Source organism: Fistularia commersonii, chromosome 33, assembly GCF_037954325.1.
Source record: "Fistularia commersonii isolate RoL2024-O1a breed Wild chromosome 33, RoL_Fcom_v1.0, whole genome shotgun sequence".
Classification (NCBI taxonomy): domain Eukaryota; kingdom Metazoa; phylum Chordata; class Actinopteri; order Syngnathiformes; family Fistulariidae; genus Fistularia; species Fistularia commersonii.
The window spans coordinates 2,719,400-2,736,205 of record NC_141316.1 but is presented as its reverse complement, the minus strand read 5'-3'; the positions used below and the strand labels follow the sequence as shown (position 1 = coordinate 2,736,205).

Sequence of the window (16,806 nt, the reverse complement as noted above, 5' to 3'; positions counted from 1 at the left end):
TACGCAGTCGGGCCTTTTGAGCCGTTCATAAAATTGGCATGTGAACAAGCCGGTAGTGCACGCGCACACACACGCCCACGTCAAGTCATTAGCCCGCCGAGAGCACTTAAGTAAGATCTTTATCTTTTGCTTCAACCGTGCAGCGGCGGTGTCCCGTGGCGTCAGGCGTGCTGTAAGGAAGGGGGCGATCACCGAAAAAGCGACGTGAAGATAAATAAAGTGACCCGGTTCACTCGTGGAACAGACAGACTCTCCAGGGCTGCACCTATCAACAGCGCCTCCGATAAAGATCTGATGGGGGACGGACTTCACGCGGGCAGTATTTCACCCGCACACCGGCTGGGTGCAGTCTGAGACGTCGAACGCGATTGACCTCCGCGGCATTAGAAGAGGTGAACCTCCGTACGGAGCACCTTGCCGAAAGGCCTCCTTTTTTTTCGCTCTCGGACACGGCCCATCCTCCCCTTCTCCCTGGAGAACCGGGGAGGGGGGGGGGATTTTGTTCCCACCCTGTTCCAAACAACTCCAAAGGAAAAGCGTCATTTAGCATGCCATTTCGGGAACGCAATTACAGCAGACGGGGGCGGGAGGGTGCAAGGAGGGACTCCACCACAGTCACACTGAAGCTACAGGAGAGGCAAAGCGCCTCTGGTCACAGCGCTGGACCTTCAGCCAGTGGTCACCGCCTCCCTCAGTTACAACTTCCTCAGGGAGGTGGCAGTGTTGGTCAGACTACTGCAGCACGCATATGCACACACACACACAGGAAATATCCTCTGAGACCGACAGCGCAGAAAGTGTGTGTGTGTGAGAGAGAGAGAGAGGATGGAGTTCAACTGAATGTATGTGAGGGAAAGCTGCAACAGCTGTTCAGTGTTTAAAGGGGAGTTTAGTTTGGTGTTATAGTCCGTGCCTTGCCTCCCTACATGATGTGCCCAGGTAGGCGCGTGTACACACACACACACACACACACACACACACACACACACACACACACACACACACACACACACACACACACACCAGCTTCCAATTCAGCAACATTAAGATAACCTTCAACCCTCACTCCTGCGTCTAATCTCCCCTTATCGGTGTGTACATAGAACCGGAGCAAGTGCGGTAACCTGCGTGGAAGGGGGACGCGCACCGGTCGGAGGGGGTGTGACACGCCCCGGCTGCAAACCCCAAACCGTGCGTGGGATGGTGGGGTCTCACTTGCGCCGGTCACGCGTATTGACGCGCACCTGTCGCGCATCCGGCGTTACGCGTCGTTTAGCGCACGCCAGGACGTGAACGCCTATACAAAACGCGGTGCGATGACAGACAAACCGTTTACGAGATCGCGCACGCACATTAAAAAAAAAAAAAAAAGAGGGGAAAAGTTTGCATGGCACGACCGGAAGTGCACTTACCTGATCTAAACTTGCTTCGTATCAGTATGGAGTTCTCAGAGCCCAGAAGAGTCATAATGCTTACGGTACAGTCCCAGCGATCGAAAGGTGCAAAATAACCACGCACGGGAAGAAGCGCGCACGTCGACGACCCTCCCACCCCCCCTCCCCACCGGCCGTCGCCGACGTCCCCCTTCCTCAGGCCGGACCCCGAGATGAGATGGAGCTGACCCCGGCTACCTCATCCGTTTACGCGGGGAGAAAAAAAAAAAAACTTTAGTGAGAAAAAAAATAAAAAAGTGCGCGTCTCAGCCAGCTTGCACGCCCGCAGCGCCTTTCGCTCCCCCTACAGCGGGGGATGCGTGTGTGTATATATATATATTTGTGTGTGTGTGTGAGAGAGAGAGAGAGAAAGAGAGAGCCTGCCAACGACTTTAGCCCCTGTCTAGCTGGGAGCTCTGAAGGCCCCGGCGGCCGCTACAAGGAGATATGCCCTGCCGGGGGGCGGGGCTTAGCCGGAGGCCACGCCCACAAGAAGCCGGAGGCTGGACGCGTTGGAGGGCGGGCGTGAGGAGGGGATGGAGGGCCGAGCAGCCCTCATGAATAATTTCTTTAAATACATTTGTCTGTCCTGCTGATAGAGGTGCAGAAGCGATGAAGTATATTCAGTTAAGTACTGCACTAGCCGAGCAGTTTGTGCAATTGGTTACGGGTACTAGTTTCCGGATTACTTTCCGTACTACTCTCTATTGTAAGTCGCTTTGGATAAAAGTGTCTGCCAAATGCAATGTAATGTAAATGTAATGATTACAGTCCCTCCTTACACTTATAAGTTCTCCAATCTACTTATTCCTCACTATGAATACATTTACAAACGCCAGGAAAAAAAAATCACAGCATCATTTTAAATATACTGCTCAAAAAAAATAAAGGGAACACTTGAACAACACAATGTAACTCCAAGTCAATCACACCTCTGTGAAATCATAGTGTCCACTCAGGAAGCAACACAGATTCATTTTGACTTGTTTTAAGGACATTACATCAAAGTTGGATCAGCCTGGAGTTTGTTTTTACACTTTAATTTTGAGAGTGATTCCTAATCCAGACCTCCATGGGTTGATACAATTGATTTCCATTGATCATTTTTGTGTGATTTTGCTGTCAGCACATTCAACTGTGTAAAGAGCAAAGTATTTCATGAGAATATTTCATTCAAATAGATCTAGGATCTGTTTTTTAAGTGTTCCCTTTATTTTTTTGAGCAGTGTACATTTGTCTGTCCTGCTGATAGAGGTGCAGAAGCGATGAAGTATATTCAGTAAAGTACTGCACTTGCCGAGCAGTTTGTGCAACTGGTTACGGGTACTACTTTCCGGATTACAGTCCCTCCTTACACTTATAAGTACTCCAATCTACTTATTCCTCACTATGAATACATTTACAAACGCCAGGAAAAAAAATCACAGCATCATTTTAAATATTTACTGTAGTGAGTCACAAAAGTTGGGGTTTATGTTGATGCTTCTTTTCTGTGTTATTTTGGGGTTGCCGGGAATGATGTGGGTGTGGTTTGGGGTGCAATGAATTCTTTTTTTTTTTTTTTTTTTTGTTTGTTTGTTTTTACATGGAATTGAGTGGGAACAGTTTGTTATATTGCTGCCTCAGCTATTGCTCATTAAACAGATGCTTTACCATTTCCCGGGTGTTTCCCTGACAAAACGCTGCAATATTTAGAAAAAATTGATTTTTTTTTTCTGTTCAAAGATAAGGCATCTGTCATGATCTTATCCTGAAAGTATATGGCAGTGATAGGTTGCATGTGAATGCAACATGAACACCCATGATATAATATGATGCGTCTTGCTGCTCATTGTCGGATTTAAATTTTTTATTGTCCCTCATTTAGGTTTTCCAAGCAGGGACTTTAATTATTTTTCACCATGGGGTATAAGTACTTCTACTGAAGTAAAAAGTCTAAATATTTTGCCCTCAATGCTACTGACACATTTTATAAATGGCAGTTGGGTATTTTATTTAACTTTAGGTTAAAGCCATCTAGTCCCAGAGGGCACATGGATGGGAACCCTCGATTCCAACCTCCTGTTTGCAAATCTACAACTGAAACCTCCCTGTCTGTAATATTCTAGTTAAGACAATTCATATTTCATATTTCATATTTCATATTTCATTGTATTTCTTATTCTTCCTCCTTTCTACCATTATCTATTACTGTTATGTTTTTTACTTGAAACTCTGGCACAACAATTTCCTTCAGGATAAATAAAGTTGTTCTCATCTCATCTCATCTCATCTCATCTCATCTAAAAAAGGGGACAACATTTTTGTGCATAATGGTCTTGCAATGCTGTCAGTTGAGCTAATATCAAATGTGCAAGTGTGCGTTCTCTTCCTTCTCAAATGCATACAGAGTTTGGATGAAATCAAGGAACCATAAAGCTGTTAAAGTAGAATCATTTTCTTCGCATGCAGTGGAACAATCTGAAAAATGTCAGCCTGGTAAACTGAACTTGGAGAGCAGGAGCCTCAGGAAATTCAAATTTTAAACCTGGCATTAAAAGACAGATAAAATTAATTATTGATTTCAACTTTGTGTAATTTGGAAGTATCGCTCAGAAGCAGCATAATATCGTTGCATTTTTCTGACATGAGCGCTGAACGTTCTGCAGGAGAGATGGAGGAAGGTGTGTCCCTAGTAACCAATTATCCATTCATTCTCTCTACCACTTATCCTGCAGTCTGGGAGCTTTTCCCAGCTGTCACTGGGTGAGAAGCAGGGTTTGACCTGGACCAGTTAGAAATTCCAAACAAGCAAATACATACACTGTCAGAATAGAACCAGGGACCTTCTTGCAGCAAAATGCTAACCACGTAGCCACGGAGGAGACGTACCATAATCCGGACATCCACATTTTTTTTTTTTTCTCTGTCTTTTCTCCTCGGGATCTGATCCAAGATGGCGGCCGGGTCGCAGGCATCGCTACAACCCTCCATCGAGCTCATGCAAAGTGAGAGCGGGCGATTTCAGTGAAAAAATAAATAAAGAAATAAATAACTTCTGAAACGCAAACAAGTGATTGGCAGCGAGAACAAACTTCTCGGGGTGAGGTAATGACCTGCCGGCTCGGAGTTTCCCCACGGCTCCGCGGTTTTCGCATATTTCAGCTGGTTGTTAGTTTGTTGGTTATTATTGCCGTTTTTTATGGCAACCAGCTGGTGAACACATTGGAGCGTTTATCAGCTAAAAGAAACAGATCAAGGACTGTATCGGTATCGAGAACTGGTACCGGTTTGTTTTATAATGAGAAAGGAGATGGGTTTTTTTCCTGCCCTGCCGAGAAAGCACACAGAAAAGAGATGCGGGGGGAAAAGAATATTGGTCTCAGAGAAGCAATGAAACCGATATCAAAGAGAGAAATCCGGCAAGCGCGTAAACGTCACTCTCCGCGAATACATCAGCTTCCCGTGTTCCGGCGCGATGTAAGCTGTGGTCCAGTCAGTCAGTCAGCCAGCAGCTGACAAGCAGGAGGATTATCTTATCAGCAGTACGATGCAGATGCTCCAGCCTGTATTTAACAAACCGTCCCTTCCTCCGGCTCCCACATACCAGCCAGACATTTGTCGGCGTTGCCCGTTCTCCTCCTAAACATCCGTCATCGGAGGGGGGCCGGGGGGCTGTTGCGTCTGCGGCGCACGCCGAGTCTTCCTCCACTTTTGTTTATTTCTCAGTGGAATCCAATTCGGTTTCCGAGCGGAGTTCCGTAGCTGAAGCCGAGGATGTGGTGTACAAATGACATCCTTGGTGATTCATTGTCAAAAGGCCGTGCTTTTTTTTTTTTTTTTTTGCATAATTGTCTCTTTAGTCAGCCGTTTGCTATTTCAGACAACCGTATCGAATTGTCTTGGTTCAGCTCGGGGGTCGGGGCTGGGCAATAAGGGGTTGGTTGCTGTAACAATACCTTTGGCTTATTTATAGAAAACTTATAATCAATTATCCTGCAGTTCAAAAACATGCATTGGATTCACTGAAGACCCTCGAAAGCCCAGATTTGTGAATGAGTGAGTGAATAGTTGTATGTCTTTATATGATGTATGAATAAGAGAGCGACTGGTTGTAAATCTCTATATGAAGCATGCATGAGTGAGTGAACGGTCGGATGTCTCTATATGTTGCCCTGTGGTCGACTGACGGGTGAATCGCGCCTCTTGCCCGAGGACAGCCGCAATAAGCTCCGGCCCCCCTGCGACCCTGACTGTAAGATAAGCAGCATAGATAATGAATAAATGAATGAATGATGTTTAATAGAAAAACCTATGGTTCAACCTACTTATTCAACCCTGTTTTTATAAGGAGTCTTGCTCTCATGTAGACACCTTGGAGATTGCCCATAGCGACCATGGAGCAGATAGGAAGCGCCCGTTGGTTTGTGGACTTTCATTTTCATTTCACTTTGCATATTTGGACGAGCCGCGGTGGAGCCGAAGAGGAAGACCTGACCGAGGGCTTGTGGCCGTTGAAAAATGTGACAGCTTCCCCTACCTGCCAATCAAAGAGGCCGCTCAGAGCCTTAATAAAAATGTACTCCCTCTGGTAGAGTTGTCCCAGCAGAGGGGGGGGGGGGGGCTGAATTCCCGGTTTTCTTCATGTAACAGAAGCCTGTTTATCCGTGCCGTAAAGTAAAGGTCATATTCTGCGCTTGCGAATGTGAGGGTTCATGTCGCGACCCGGCCCCTCACGCCAGCCGCCTCTCCTCCTCTGCTCGGCCTCATTTCCCGCCGTCGTACTCAAAGCTACCGCTTCAGTTTCACATCTAAAATACGCTGCCTTTCCTCTTGTTCATGTGCAACTGCCCTCAACATGACACCTTCGACATCCGCCCCGACCACATGAAAGAAACAGGATGTAAACTCGCGCCTATCCTCGTCTTACCACACGGCTGTGAACACGTATAACTACCGCCTCGTTGCGCTGATATTCATTTTCCCTTGTTTTTAAAACCTTGATCCTTGGACTTATTCCATCTTTAAATCTTCACAGACATCGTCTGAACGGGGAATCCTGAGCTAACGGAAGGTGTCTCACTCGGTAAATCTCTCGCTTTTAAAACAGTTGTTTAAAGGGCCATCATTCGTTCTCTTTTTTTAAATTTGATTCCTCTGTTTGTTCCCAATTTTCAGCCAGAGCGTGACCGTCGCCAGATTCCTCCCTCGAAGGTGCGTAAAGGCCTATTTTCTCTCTGATTCTGTAAAAAAAAAAAAAAAAAACCTCCGCGACATAGCATTAGTCACTCATTGTGCGCTCTGTCCAGCCAGCAACAGCTCACTGCTCCCGCCTGTCCTTTTTTAATCTCTCCACACCATAAACACCGCTCGGCTTTCGTTTGCCGAGGAGCCTCTTCACACACACACACACACACACATGCATGCACACACGTGCACCGGCAAGATGCGCGCACCAAAGCGTGTAATAATTTAACGTAATAAATGACACACCCTATCTGGTTGCTGTTAACCGGCGCGGTGACGTGCGCTGGCGCGAGCTCCAAGCAGCCATACGATGCACTTGTTCAAATATTTACATAGAAGCTTCTTAGGCCGCAAATCTATGGCTGACATTCCCTGGGTACGTCTTTTGTCTGGAATATGCTGTGAATAGGGGCGGGGGGGGAGGCACGCGCACACACAAATTACACATGGAGACAAGCGGGCGCTCGCGCACGTGAAACGGACACGCACGGGCGTCTTAATTAGCAGGTGAAAGTGCTTCGGGGGGGAAGGTCTGTCAGGGGGATTTGACAGTGTACACACAGCGTCTTTGGAGAGATTCCTGGAGAGGTCACCCAGCCCCGGCTTAATCCTCCCCTTTAATTGGGCCCTATGTCAACGGACGTGACAAGTTTCATCTGAACTGTCTGGAGTCGCGCAAGTGTGTTTGTGTGTGTGTGTGTTTGAGGGCGCGTGTGGCGGGGAGACAGAGAAGAGTGCGCGATTCTTGCATTATAAACCATAAGTACAGCGTGGCCGGGCTTCACCCTGCCGCAACGTCCGATTCCAAACGACGTGATAAGTCACTGGACCGTGACAAAACTTTTTTTCTTTTGGCTAACCGCAGAGATGTCTCGATCAAGTCGCGAGTTTTAAGCTTTTAGCGCGATCGCTTTTGTTTTAGATACCACAGATGTGACTTGTCCGGAGGTGGCCAAAGCACGCAAAATATTATGAAAATGATCCCCGGATCGCTTTCACGAGATGGCGGGTTTTCTCGCCGCCCCGGATTAAAACTCAAAGGAAAACAAAAGAGACGGTAATTGATTTTAGCAGGGATAAGAAAGCTCCGCCTGCGACCGAAAAAAACCCAATGGTATAGCGATGAATGTGATAATACCTTGGACCCGAATATACAAACTTCATTTTGGCAAACACTGTGACACTTAGAACATCAAGAAACAAACATGTTAGATTTCACAAAAGGTTTTCACATTAGTACTAATGCGTGTTATTTCCTTGCGTCTTATCTGTTTGGTCTGCGGTTTCACGCGCTAACGGGACAAACCCCCAGGCAACGACGGCCAATCCAAACACGGGCATCAACCCCGAAACAGCCAGCATCCTATTTACCGATCCGACCCTGCAGAAACCAGACACAAACTTAAACAAAAACTAAGAGTTCTGATCCCACAAGCCCTTAGAACTTGCAATTAAGTCGACCCATTAAAGAACCGGTCATTTTTACTCTGCTCTATATATCCACTCCTAATCATTTTGTTTTGCTATTTAGTTCAATGTTGATTTAATCTCAAACATTACCGTGATTATGATATACTTAATAATACATTGTTTAAGTGTAGATTGCAGGGATTGCCGAACTGGACTTAATGCATTTCCCAGTGTGGGATAATAAAGTTTATCTGATCCGACCATAGATCTGATCAAGTGAATCGCAAACATTTACTCGATAGGCTGGGTCTGGAATTTTCACATCGTTGTTGCCATCAGTTGCAATAAATGATGAATCTGAGGAATGTAGCTGCCCTGACATGCTGATAGGAGCTGTCACGTATTTTAAATGCTTTAAATATCTCCATTCAAATGCCAACTTTGGATACCAGCTGTCCCTCTGCCATTTGCCAGAAGCGAGTGTCAAAAGAGGAAGTTAATGGAATACTGGAAATATCCACCATAGTGAGATCGCAAAGTACAGTAATTAGCTCTGGAAAATAAACAAATAGACAATAAATTAAACAATAGATTCATAAAATAAAATTAAAAAAAAAAGTAAAATAAAATTGAATTTGAATGCACAATCACATCTCAGACATTCAAGTTTTTGAATTGTTACCTGGGATACAAGCTCAATTTCAATAAGAACTACAAGTGAAGACACTGAGAGATATTGAACCAGACTAGCATGTTCAGCAGGGATTATTGTGTGAAGCAAACTTGTAAATGCCATTAAACCTGACAGCTTAACAGCTTCTAGTTTCTCTTCCCAGATGAGCTACAGTATTCCTTGGGACTTGTTGATAGACAAGCGTTACTGTGCTGTAGCAACATGAATGTTACCAGGACAGAACTCATACTGGATTTGATACAAGTGAGGAAATGATTGAATATGAGTTTATGGCGCCTTTTCCAAAGAAAATGTCCTGACCTACTTGCGTGCGTCAGCAACGGCGTGCTTCTTGTCTGAAAAGGCAGTCCACCTGGTTCCCTTTTTTAGGCGCTCGTTCCAATCCTGGCTCATTTTTGGAGCTAAAGATGGATAACAAAGGTCCAGTAGCAGCTGATGTCACTGTCTGCATGGTTGACTTAATATTCAAGGATTATAAAGAAAGATGACGCTTGGGAGAAAATCAGCAAAAATATTCACACTTGAATGTGATGTGTGATTATCAATAAGCAACTGTCATTTGTAATGTAGCACTGGGATGCTCAGAGAATTATTAGTTCTGTCTTGATATGCATGATAATATTTCTATTGCTAGGTGGAATGTTAGGTTTAGCCACTAGGGGAGCCAGTGAACTGTCTCCTCAGACATAAACTTGGTTTGTAGATCTCCCTCATATCCCTGTGTCATCATCTCATTTGTCTTTCCATTACTCCCATCATTTTATTATTTTTCTGTGTAATCCTATCCCGGAAATGGGATGGTTCAGTTTTGTGAGGAGGAAGAGTGGCGGTGGTTGGAGTTTATTTTTCATTTTTAAGCACTGAAAACATCCCTGAGAATATATTTCAGCCAAATTTTAAGCAAACCTGTTGTGCTAAATCTGATGGTTGACAAAGTGTGCTGGGTCAACATAACCTGACACACCAGATGGTTTTTCACGCAAGGGCATTTGTCCAGGACCCTGCCATTTTGAAGTGGAGAGTAGCTTATTAATAAGACTTTGCACGTGATTGGATGAGCCGTGTCTCCATCAAAAATGAACCGGAAGCTGAGCCGAGTCCAGATGTGTGAAAAGTAAAAACAACTCTTCAATCACGATTTTTTTTTTCCACACGTGACCGCCTGATCTCGACAAGCTAACGTCTTGAAATTTTCCACCCAACAGCCCGCTGGAGGATCAAATGATTCAAGACTGCTCTGATGTGAATATCAAGTTTAAATACTTGACCTCACGGTTCAAATTTCAAAGTAGGACGATAATAACTTTTCTGCAGATTATTGAGATTATTGAGATTAGGAAATGAATTGGGTTCATGCAAGTCTCTGGCGCAGAGGTTAGCTTTTTCGCTTCTTGGCAAGAAGGTCACTGGTTCAACTCCGACAGGGAACCTTTGTGCATTGAATTTGAATGTTGTCCCTGTGGGGTTTCCTCTGGGTTCTCTGGTTTCCGCCTGCATGTCAAAAACAAACTGTAGGTTCAATGGAGACCCTAAATTGGTTGTTTATCTCTATATGTGATTGGCGGGGGGTCTGGGGTGAACCCTACCTCTCGCCCAATGACAGCAGGCATAGACTCGCCACTACTGCTGAAAGAGACATCATGTCTTCAATGCATGCTCATAATTATGATGTGATGAAGAGGCCTTCAGAAAATACATGGAGTTGAAAGTTAAAAAAGAAAGAAAGTGTAATGGAACATAAGGCTGTATCTGAAGAAGATTTGGAAATTTAAAACATAAATAGATAACTTGGCGCAATCCTGATGCTTAAAGGGCCTTGGGAAATGTTTTTTTTTGATACTTGATTCAACACAAAATGCTTGTTCAGCGGGAGCAGTGACACATGGCAAGCCGCAGCTGAAATTTGCATGATATAATATTGCCATACCACATTTCAAGCCACTTTTACAATGAAAATGAGACATTGTTTTTTTTTTTGAATAAAAAAACACAAAGCCTATTGGTCAAGCATTCCTGTATTATCTTCTTCTTTCGGCTTTTCCCTTCAGGGGTCGCCACAGCGAATCAGCTCTCTCCATCTAACCCTATTCTCTGTCTCCTCCTCTCTCACACCAACTACCTTCATATCCTCTCTCACTGCGTCCATAAATCTTCTCTTTGGTCTTCCTCGTGACCTCCTGCCTGGCAGCTCCAATTCCAGCATCCGTTTACCAATATATTCTCTATCCCTCCGCTGTACATGACCCAACCATTTCAGTCTTAGTTCTCAGACCTTCTCTCCAAAACATCTAACATGTGCTGTTCCTCTGATAGACTCATTCCTGATCCTATCCATCCTGGTCACTCCCAAAGAGAACCTCAACATCTTCATCTCTGCAACCTCTAGTTCTGCCTCCTGTTTTTTCGTCATTGTAACAGTTTCTAGTCAATACATCATTGCTGGTCTCACCACTGGCTTGTACAGCTTTCCTTATATTCTGGCGATAGTCTTCCATCACATAGTACCCCTGACACTTTTCTCAACCCATTCCAACCTGCTTGAACCTGTTTCTTTACCTCTTCTCCACACTCTCTGGACTGTTGACCCCAAGTACCTGAAATCCTCCAACTTCCTGATCTCCACTCCCTGTAGTCTCACCGTTCCACCTGAGTTCTTGTCATTCACACACATATATTCTGTCTTGCTGCGACTAACTTTCATTCCTTGCATTTCCAGAGCATATCTCCACCTCTCTAGATTTTTCTCTACCTGTATTCTGCTCTCACTACAGATCACAATGTCATCTGCAAACATCATGGTCCTAGGAGATTCCTTTCTAACCTCATCTGTCAGCCTGTCCATCACAACTGCGAACAAGAAGGGTCTCAGTGCTGATCCCTGATGGAGTCCCACCTCCACCTTGAACTTCTCTGTTATCCCTACAGCACACTGTGCCACTGTCTCACAGCTAGCATACATGTCCTGCACCACTCATACAATACCAGAGCTCCTCTCTTGGCACCCTGTCATATGCTTTTTCTAGGTCCACAAAAACATGGCAGCTCCCTCTGGCCTTCTCTGTACTTCTCTATTAGCATTCTCAAAGCAAATACTGCATCTGTAGTACTCTTTGTAGGCATGAGGCAATACTGCTGTTCACAAATACTGACTTCTGCTCTCAGTCTGCTTTCCGCTACTCTTTCCCATAACTTCATTGTATGGCTCATCAACTTTATCCCTGTATAGTTGCCGCAATTCTGCACATCCCCCTTGTTCTTAATAACAGGCACCATCCCACGCTGTCTCCGTTCTTCAGGCATCTTCTCACTCTCTAAGATCCTGTTGAATAATCGAATCAGAAAATCTACCGCTGCCTCACCTAGACACTTTCACACCTCCACAGGTATATCATCAGGACCAACTGCTTTTCCGCTCGTCATCCTCTTCAATGCTTTCCTCACTTCACTTTTACTAATTTCTGCTACTTTGGGGTCTACAATAGTCACGTCCTCTACCCTTGCCTCTCTTTCATTTTCCACATTCATCAGCTCTTCAAAGTATACTTTCCATCTTCCCATATTCCCATCACACACCCGGACCTGTTGTACATCCTTTCCATCAATATCTCTCCGTTTCGCCAACCTGTATAGATCATTCTCTCCCTCCTTACTGTCCAACCGAGCATACAGGTCATCATACGCCCTTTGTTTTGCCTTTGCTACCTCTATCATTACCTTACGTTGTATCTCCCTGTACTCCTGTCTGTTCTCTTCAGTTCTCTCAGTATCCCACTTCTTCTTTGCTAACCGCTTTTTTTGTATATACTCCTGCACTACCTCATTCCAACACCAAGTCTCCTTATCTACTTTCCTTCCAGATGACACACCAAGTGCTCTTCTACCTGTCTCCCTGATAACACTAGCTGTCGTTGTCCAATCATCTGGAAGCTCTCCCTGACCACCCAGAGCCTTTCTCAACTCCTCCCTGAAAACCATACAACACTTCTCTCTTTTCAGCTTCCACCACTTTGTCCTCTACTCTGCCTTTGTCCTCTTGATCTTCCTTGTCACCAGAGTAACCCTACAAACCACCATCCTATGCTGTCTGGCTACACTCTCACCTACAACTACTTTGCAATTACTGATCTCTTTCAGGTTACCTCGTCCATACAAGATGTAGTTTACCTGGGTGCTCCTACCTCCGCTCTTGCAAGTTACCCTATGTTCCTCTTTTTTCTGGAAAAAGGTGTTCACTACAGCCATTTCCATCCTTCTTTATTCCCTCTATTGCCTTCACCAACATGTCCAATGAAGTCTAGATTCTTGGAGGGAACAATTTGTCCTGCCTTCCCATGTGTCCCCTTTACAAAGACATCAATATAGCATCGTGGCTACGCCCTGCCATTCCCCCACCCATTCCAATATCTTCAACCACAATGTAATTTCAGAAAAACCATACACACCCACGTGTTTGTGTGTGCGTGTGTGTGTATTTGCCCTCGTAATGTCTGATGTGTTTTCTGTTTTACTTGGCCGATAGAGAACTAAGAATCAGTTTAGAGTTAAGGTCGGGATCACGAATAAATCTTTGAGCTGTGCTCAACGGCAGGCGAGGCTGTGCGCGTTTTTGTGCGAAAGGAGGATGATGGGAGGCAGCGTGCCCGTAGCTTGTTTAATGACAACAGATGAGATGGCGGTGCACAGGATATTTAGGCTTGGAGCTCACTTGTGTGTGACCCAGTGTGTGTATGATTCGTAAAGGGCAGACATAGTGGCGTTGCATTGGCTGCCGTGATCGTTTTCTCCCCTTTTTCCAAGGAACTTCGCAGTGTTGGTCTTGGGTTTCAATATGTTTGAAAACGCAGATCAAGTTAACGACTAAAGACGCACAGCAGTTGTTTTACCGCTCTTTAGATAATAGAACGGACAAGCGAGGAACTGCTCTCTCAAACACGGATGACATGACCTTGAGCAGGCTAGCAAACCCCAAATTGTTCCCCGAGGGCTGTGGCTGAAGCTGCCAATTGCCCGGTGTCATCAAGTACACACGGGTCAGAGGCAGAACTGTCAGCTTCTCCTTGGGATAGATAAATCATCTAATAAAAAAAAACTTTAAAAAGTGAAAAATAAAATATTGAAAAGCTTTTACTAAATCCCAAAGTGCAAAAAATGTTGCACGTGCTCTTACATGGGCAGCAAATGCAAAAGGACAATTTGTTTGTTATAAGCGGTTTCTCCGATTATTCTCCATATTTATCAAAATATCCTGTAATATTAGTAGTTGGCTTTGAGTTCTTTACGTGAACAAGTTGATATACGCAAAGGCTTTACTTAATAAAGTAGACCGTTTCTCCTCTTTAAAAAAGAAAACTTTCATTATGCATTTATGATAAAATTAAAATAGAATCGTCCTCTGTTTGGTATGAAACAGTGACATATATTGAACTAATATCCGACTTTTGGTCATATGAGACAGTGACATCTCGGTACTTAATTAAAGAAATTATTTTTAGTTTAGCAAATGGTGTGAATTCTTTGACATTTCTAGTGTCTTAAATTTATACTGCGAAGACTTTCTGCATATCTAAAGAAATATTGAAAAAAAAGGAGTTTGGATAATCTGATTACATGTATGGAGTCTGCATTATTTCCCTCTTCACAAAATGTATACACAAAATCAACATACGTCCATTTGATACAATTAAAAAAGTATTTTACGAGGCTATTACGGGTCGCTACTGTTAGCTTGATTAGCAAGCTAGCACCTCTGACAGCTTCCTTCAAATGCAAGAAAAGTCCCTCCTCTCACTCTGTTCCACAATGTATTTTTCATCAGCGTTAAAGTGAACTTGAAGCTGTGTTTGTGTAAGCTATCATCTGTCATTTAGCTCCGGCATACACAAAAAAAAAAAAGAAAAGGAAGTCATCGGGGGTGATACAGGGTTACGGGCTGGATTAGTCAACAGAAAGACTTGAGAGTGATTCGGTCCATTATCAGCAACCAATCTGTCTTATCAGAAAAAGCGAGGGGTTTCCCACGACACAATCTGGCTGGCTAAAAACAAAGATGGGTGAGAGAAGGGGGGCGGGGTTAAGGAAGGCAAACAGAATAACTGAAATAAAAAGAATATAAGGGGACAAGGGAGTGAACGTGAGGGCATGGTGTGCGACCGCGGCCAGAAAAGTGCCTTGGGAAGAGGTGAGGGAGGGTGGGAAAGCCGGAGTGAGACGCGTACGGCGCCAGAGCGTGGAGTCAGGTTCCACGTTTCCCCTCTGCCTGTGAGCTGGGCTCGTAATTGAAGCTCCAGGGGGAACCGGGCCGAATCCAAACCAGAAGTGACAGAAAGACGAGCCTTAGCCAGCAACCTCCGACCCCCCGATTTCCCCCCCCAACCCACCCTCGCTGTCTGCTCTCCATCTCTATCTGGACCGTGGCTCGGTCACCCGGGGCGTCCGCGAGCGGCGCATGTCCACCGCCAAATTCCTAACTGGAATCCCAAAACAGCAGCGAGACCCTGTGAGGGAAAAAGGCCGGATTTGCAGTGGCGGTGACGGATTTTGGATATCGGCGTAGCCTCCGCTGTCTAATACAGGGGCTGCCCGGCGGTCATAGCGGCGTGGGCAAGCGCGGGTCTCTGAGGCTTTGGAGCCGAGACTGGCCTGCAACGCCACGGCTAATCTCCTAACTCCTGCCTATTACCGAGGGGCTATGCGCCGGCTTTGTGCGGCATTCCTGAAACTTCGCTATCAGAAATTTAATAACCCAAAGTCTTCTTTGTTGTTGTTAACGCTTGCGTCCGTGACTAACGGGGTCGGATGAAAGACGCATCCAGCGCGGGCCGAGCCGTTGCCAGGCGAAGCCCTAACATCATGCTCCGTGAAGATATAAAGGTATACCAACTGAGTTTGTGAAATTGGAACGGAGCGAGTCCATATTAGTTGAAATAATTCCAGGGTTAACATCATGAATAAAAGCGTGGCGTGCCAGGCCTTTCCCCTTTCAACAGCGCTGACACTTTGTAGCGAGGAAATCTAATCTGGCGGCCCCTCTTCTCAGTCATAACTCCTAATCAGTCTAATCTGGGAGCGAAGACGTCATAGCGTGAAATTAAAGTAGGAATGACTTCTTCAATATCGCTCTTGTGTCATGTCCAAGTGCAACAAGGAGGGGAGGATGACTCACATCACTTTCGTGAATTGGAATTGCAAGTAAACAAACGCTGCAGACTTCAAAACCATCCATCTATCCATCCATCTTCCACCGCTTATCCTTAGTTGGGTCGCGGGAGCAGCAGCCGGAGCTTCCCTCTCCTCAGCCACATGGTCCAGCTCTTCTGGGCGGATCCCAAGGCGTTCCCAGGCCAGCCAAGAGAGTCTCTCCCGTGTGGTCTGGGTCTTCCTTGTGGCTTCTTCTCAGATGGAAATGCCCGGAATACCTCCCCTGGGAGGTGTCCTGGAGGCATCTTGACCAGGTGCCCAAGCCACCTTGTCTGACTCTATTCAGAGGAGCAGCGACTCTACTCTGAGCTCCTCCTGGATGGCCAAACTTCTCACCCTATCTCTAAGGGAGAGTCCAGTCACCCTGGGGACAAAACTAATTTTAGCCGCTTGTACCCGAGATCTCGTCCTTTCTGTCACTACCCACAGCTCGTAACCATAGGTGAGGGTGGGAACGTAGATCAACCGGTTAATTGACAGCTTTGCCTTCTGGCTCAGCTCCTCCTTCTCAACGACAGACCGTTGCAGAGTCTGCATCACTGCAGATGCTGCACTGATCTGCCTGTTGATCTCCCGTTACATCCTGTCATTAATCGTGAACAAGACCCCCAGATACTCGTAGTCCTCCAATCAGGGCAGGACCTCTTCCCCGACCCGGAGTGGGCACTGCAACGCCTGTTTCCGGTTCATCACCAAGGTCTTGGATTTGGAGGGACTGAGCTTCATTCCGGTGGCTTCACATTCGGTTGTAAAGGCCTGAACATGGTGTTTGTTTTGGACAATCTGTACCAAGCCCAGAGGTCCAATAACTATAGCTCAGGTTCAAATCTAGGAGGCCATTCCTCT

At 45.5% G+C, this 16,806-nt stretch overlaps 1 protein-coding gene and 1 long non-coding RNA gene across 6 annotated transcripts in view; one reads left to right on the top strand and one right to left on the bottom strand.

Annotated features, from left to right (window-relative positions):
- The window catches only part of myocd (myocardin), a 29,198-nt gene extending 27,506 nt beyond the window's left edge, over positions 1-1,692 (bottom strand). For 4 of the 5 annotated variants that reach the window (XM_086140372.1, XM_086140374.1, XM_086140373.1 and 1 more), the window contains exon 1: positions 1,413-1,692. In XM_086140372.1, coding sequence (XP_085996498.1) covers positions 1,413-1,467 — 55 coding nt within the window. In that variant the 5' untranslated portion in view covers positions 1,468-1,692. The remainder of the gene's footprint in view (positions 1-1,412) is intronic. The other variant, XM_086140376.1, reaches the window with a different exon arrangement.
- On the top strand, positions 821-6,745 carry LOC147214667 (uncharacterized). Its single transcript, XR_015104288.1, has 3 exons — positions 821-939; positions 6,451-6,498; positions 6,591-6,745. It is a non-coding gene; the product is annotated as an uncharacterized LOC147214667 (long non-coding RNA).
- Positions 6,746-16,806: the final 10,061 nt, after the last annotated feature.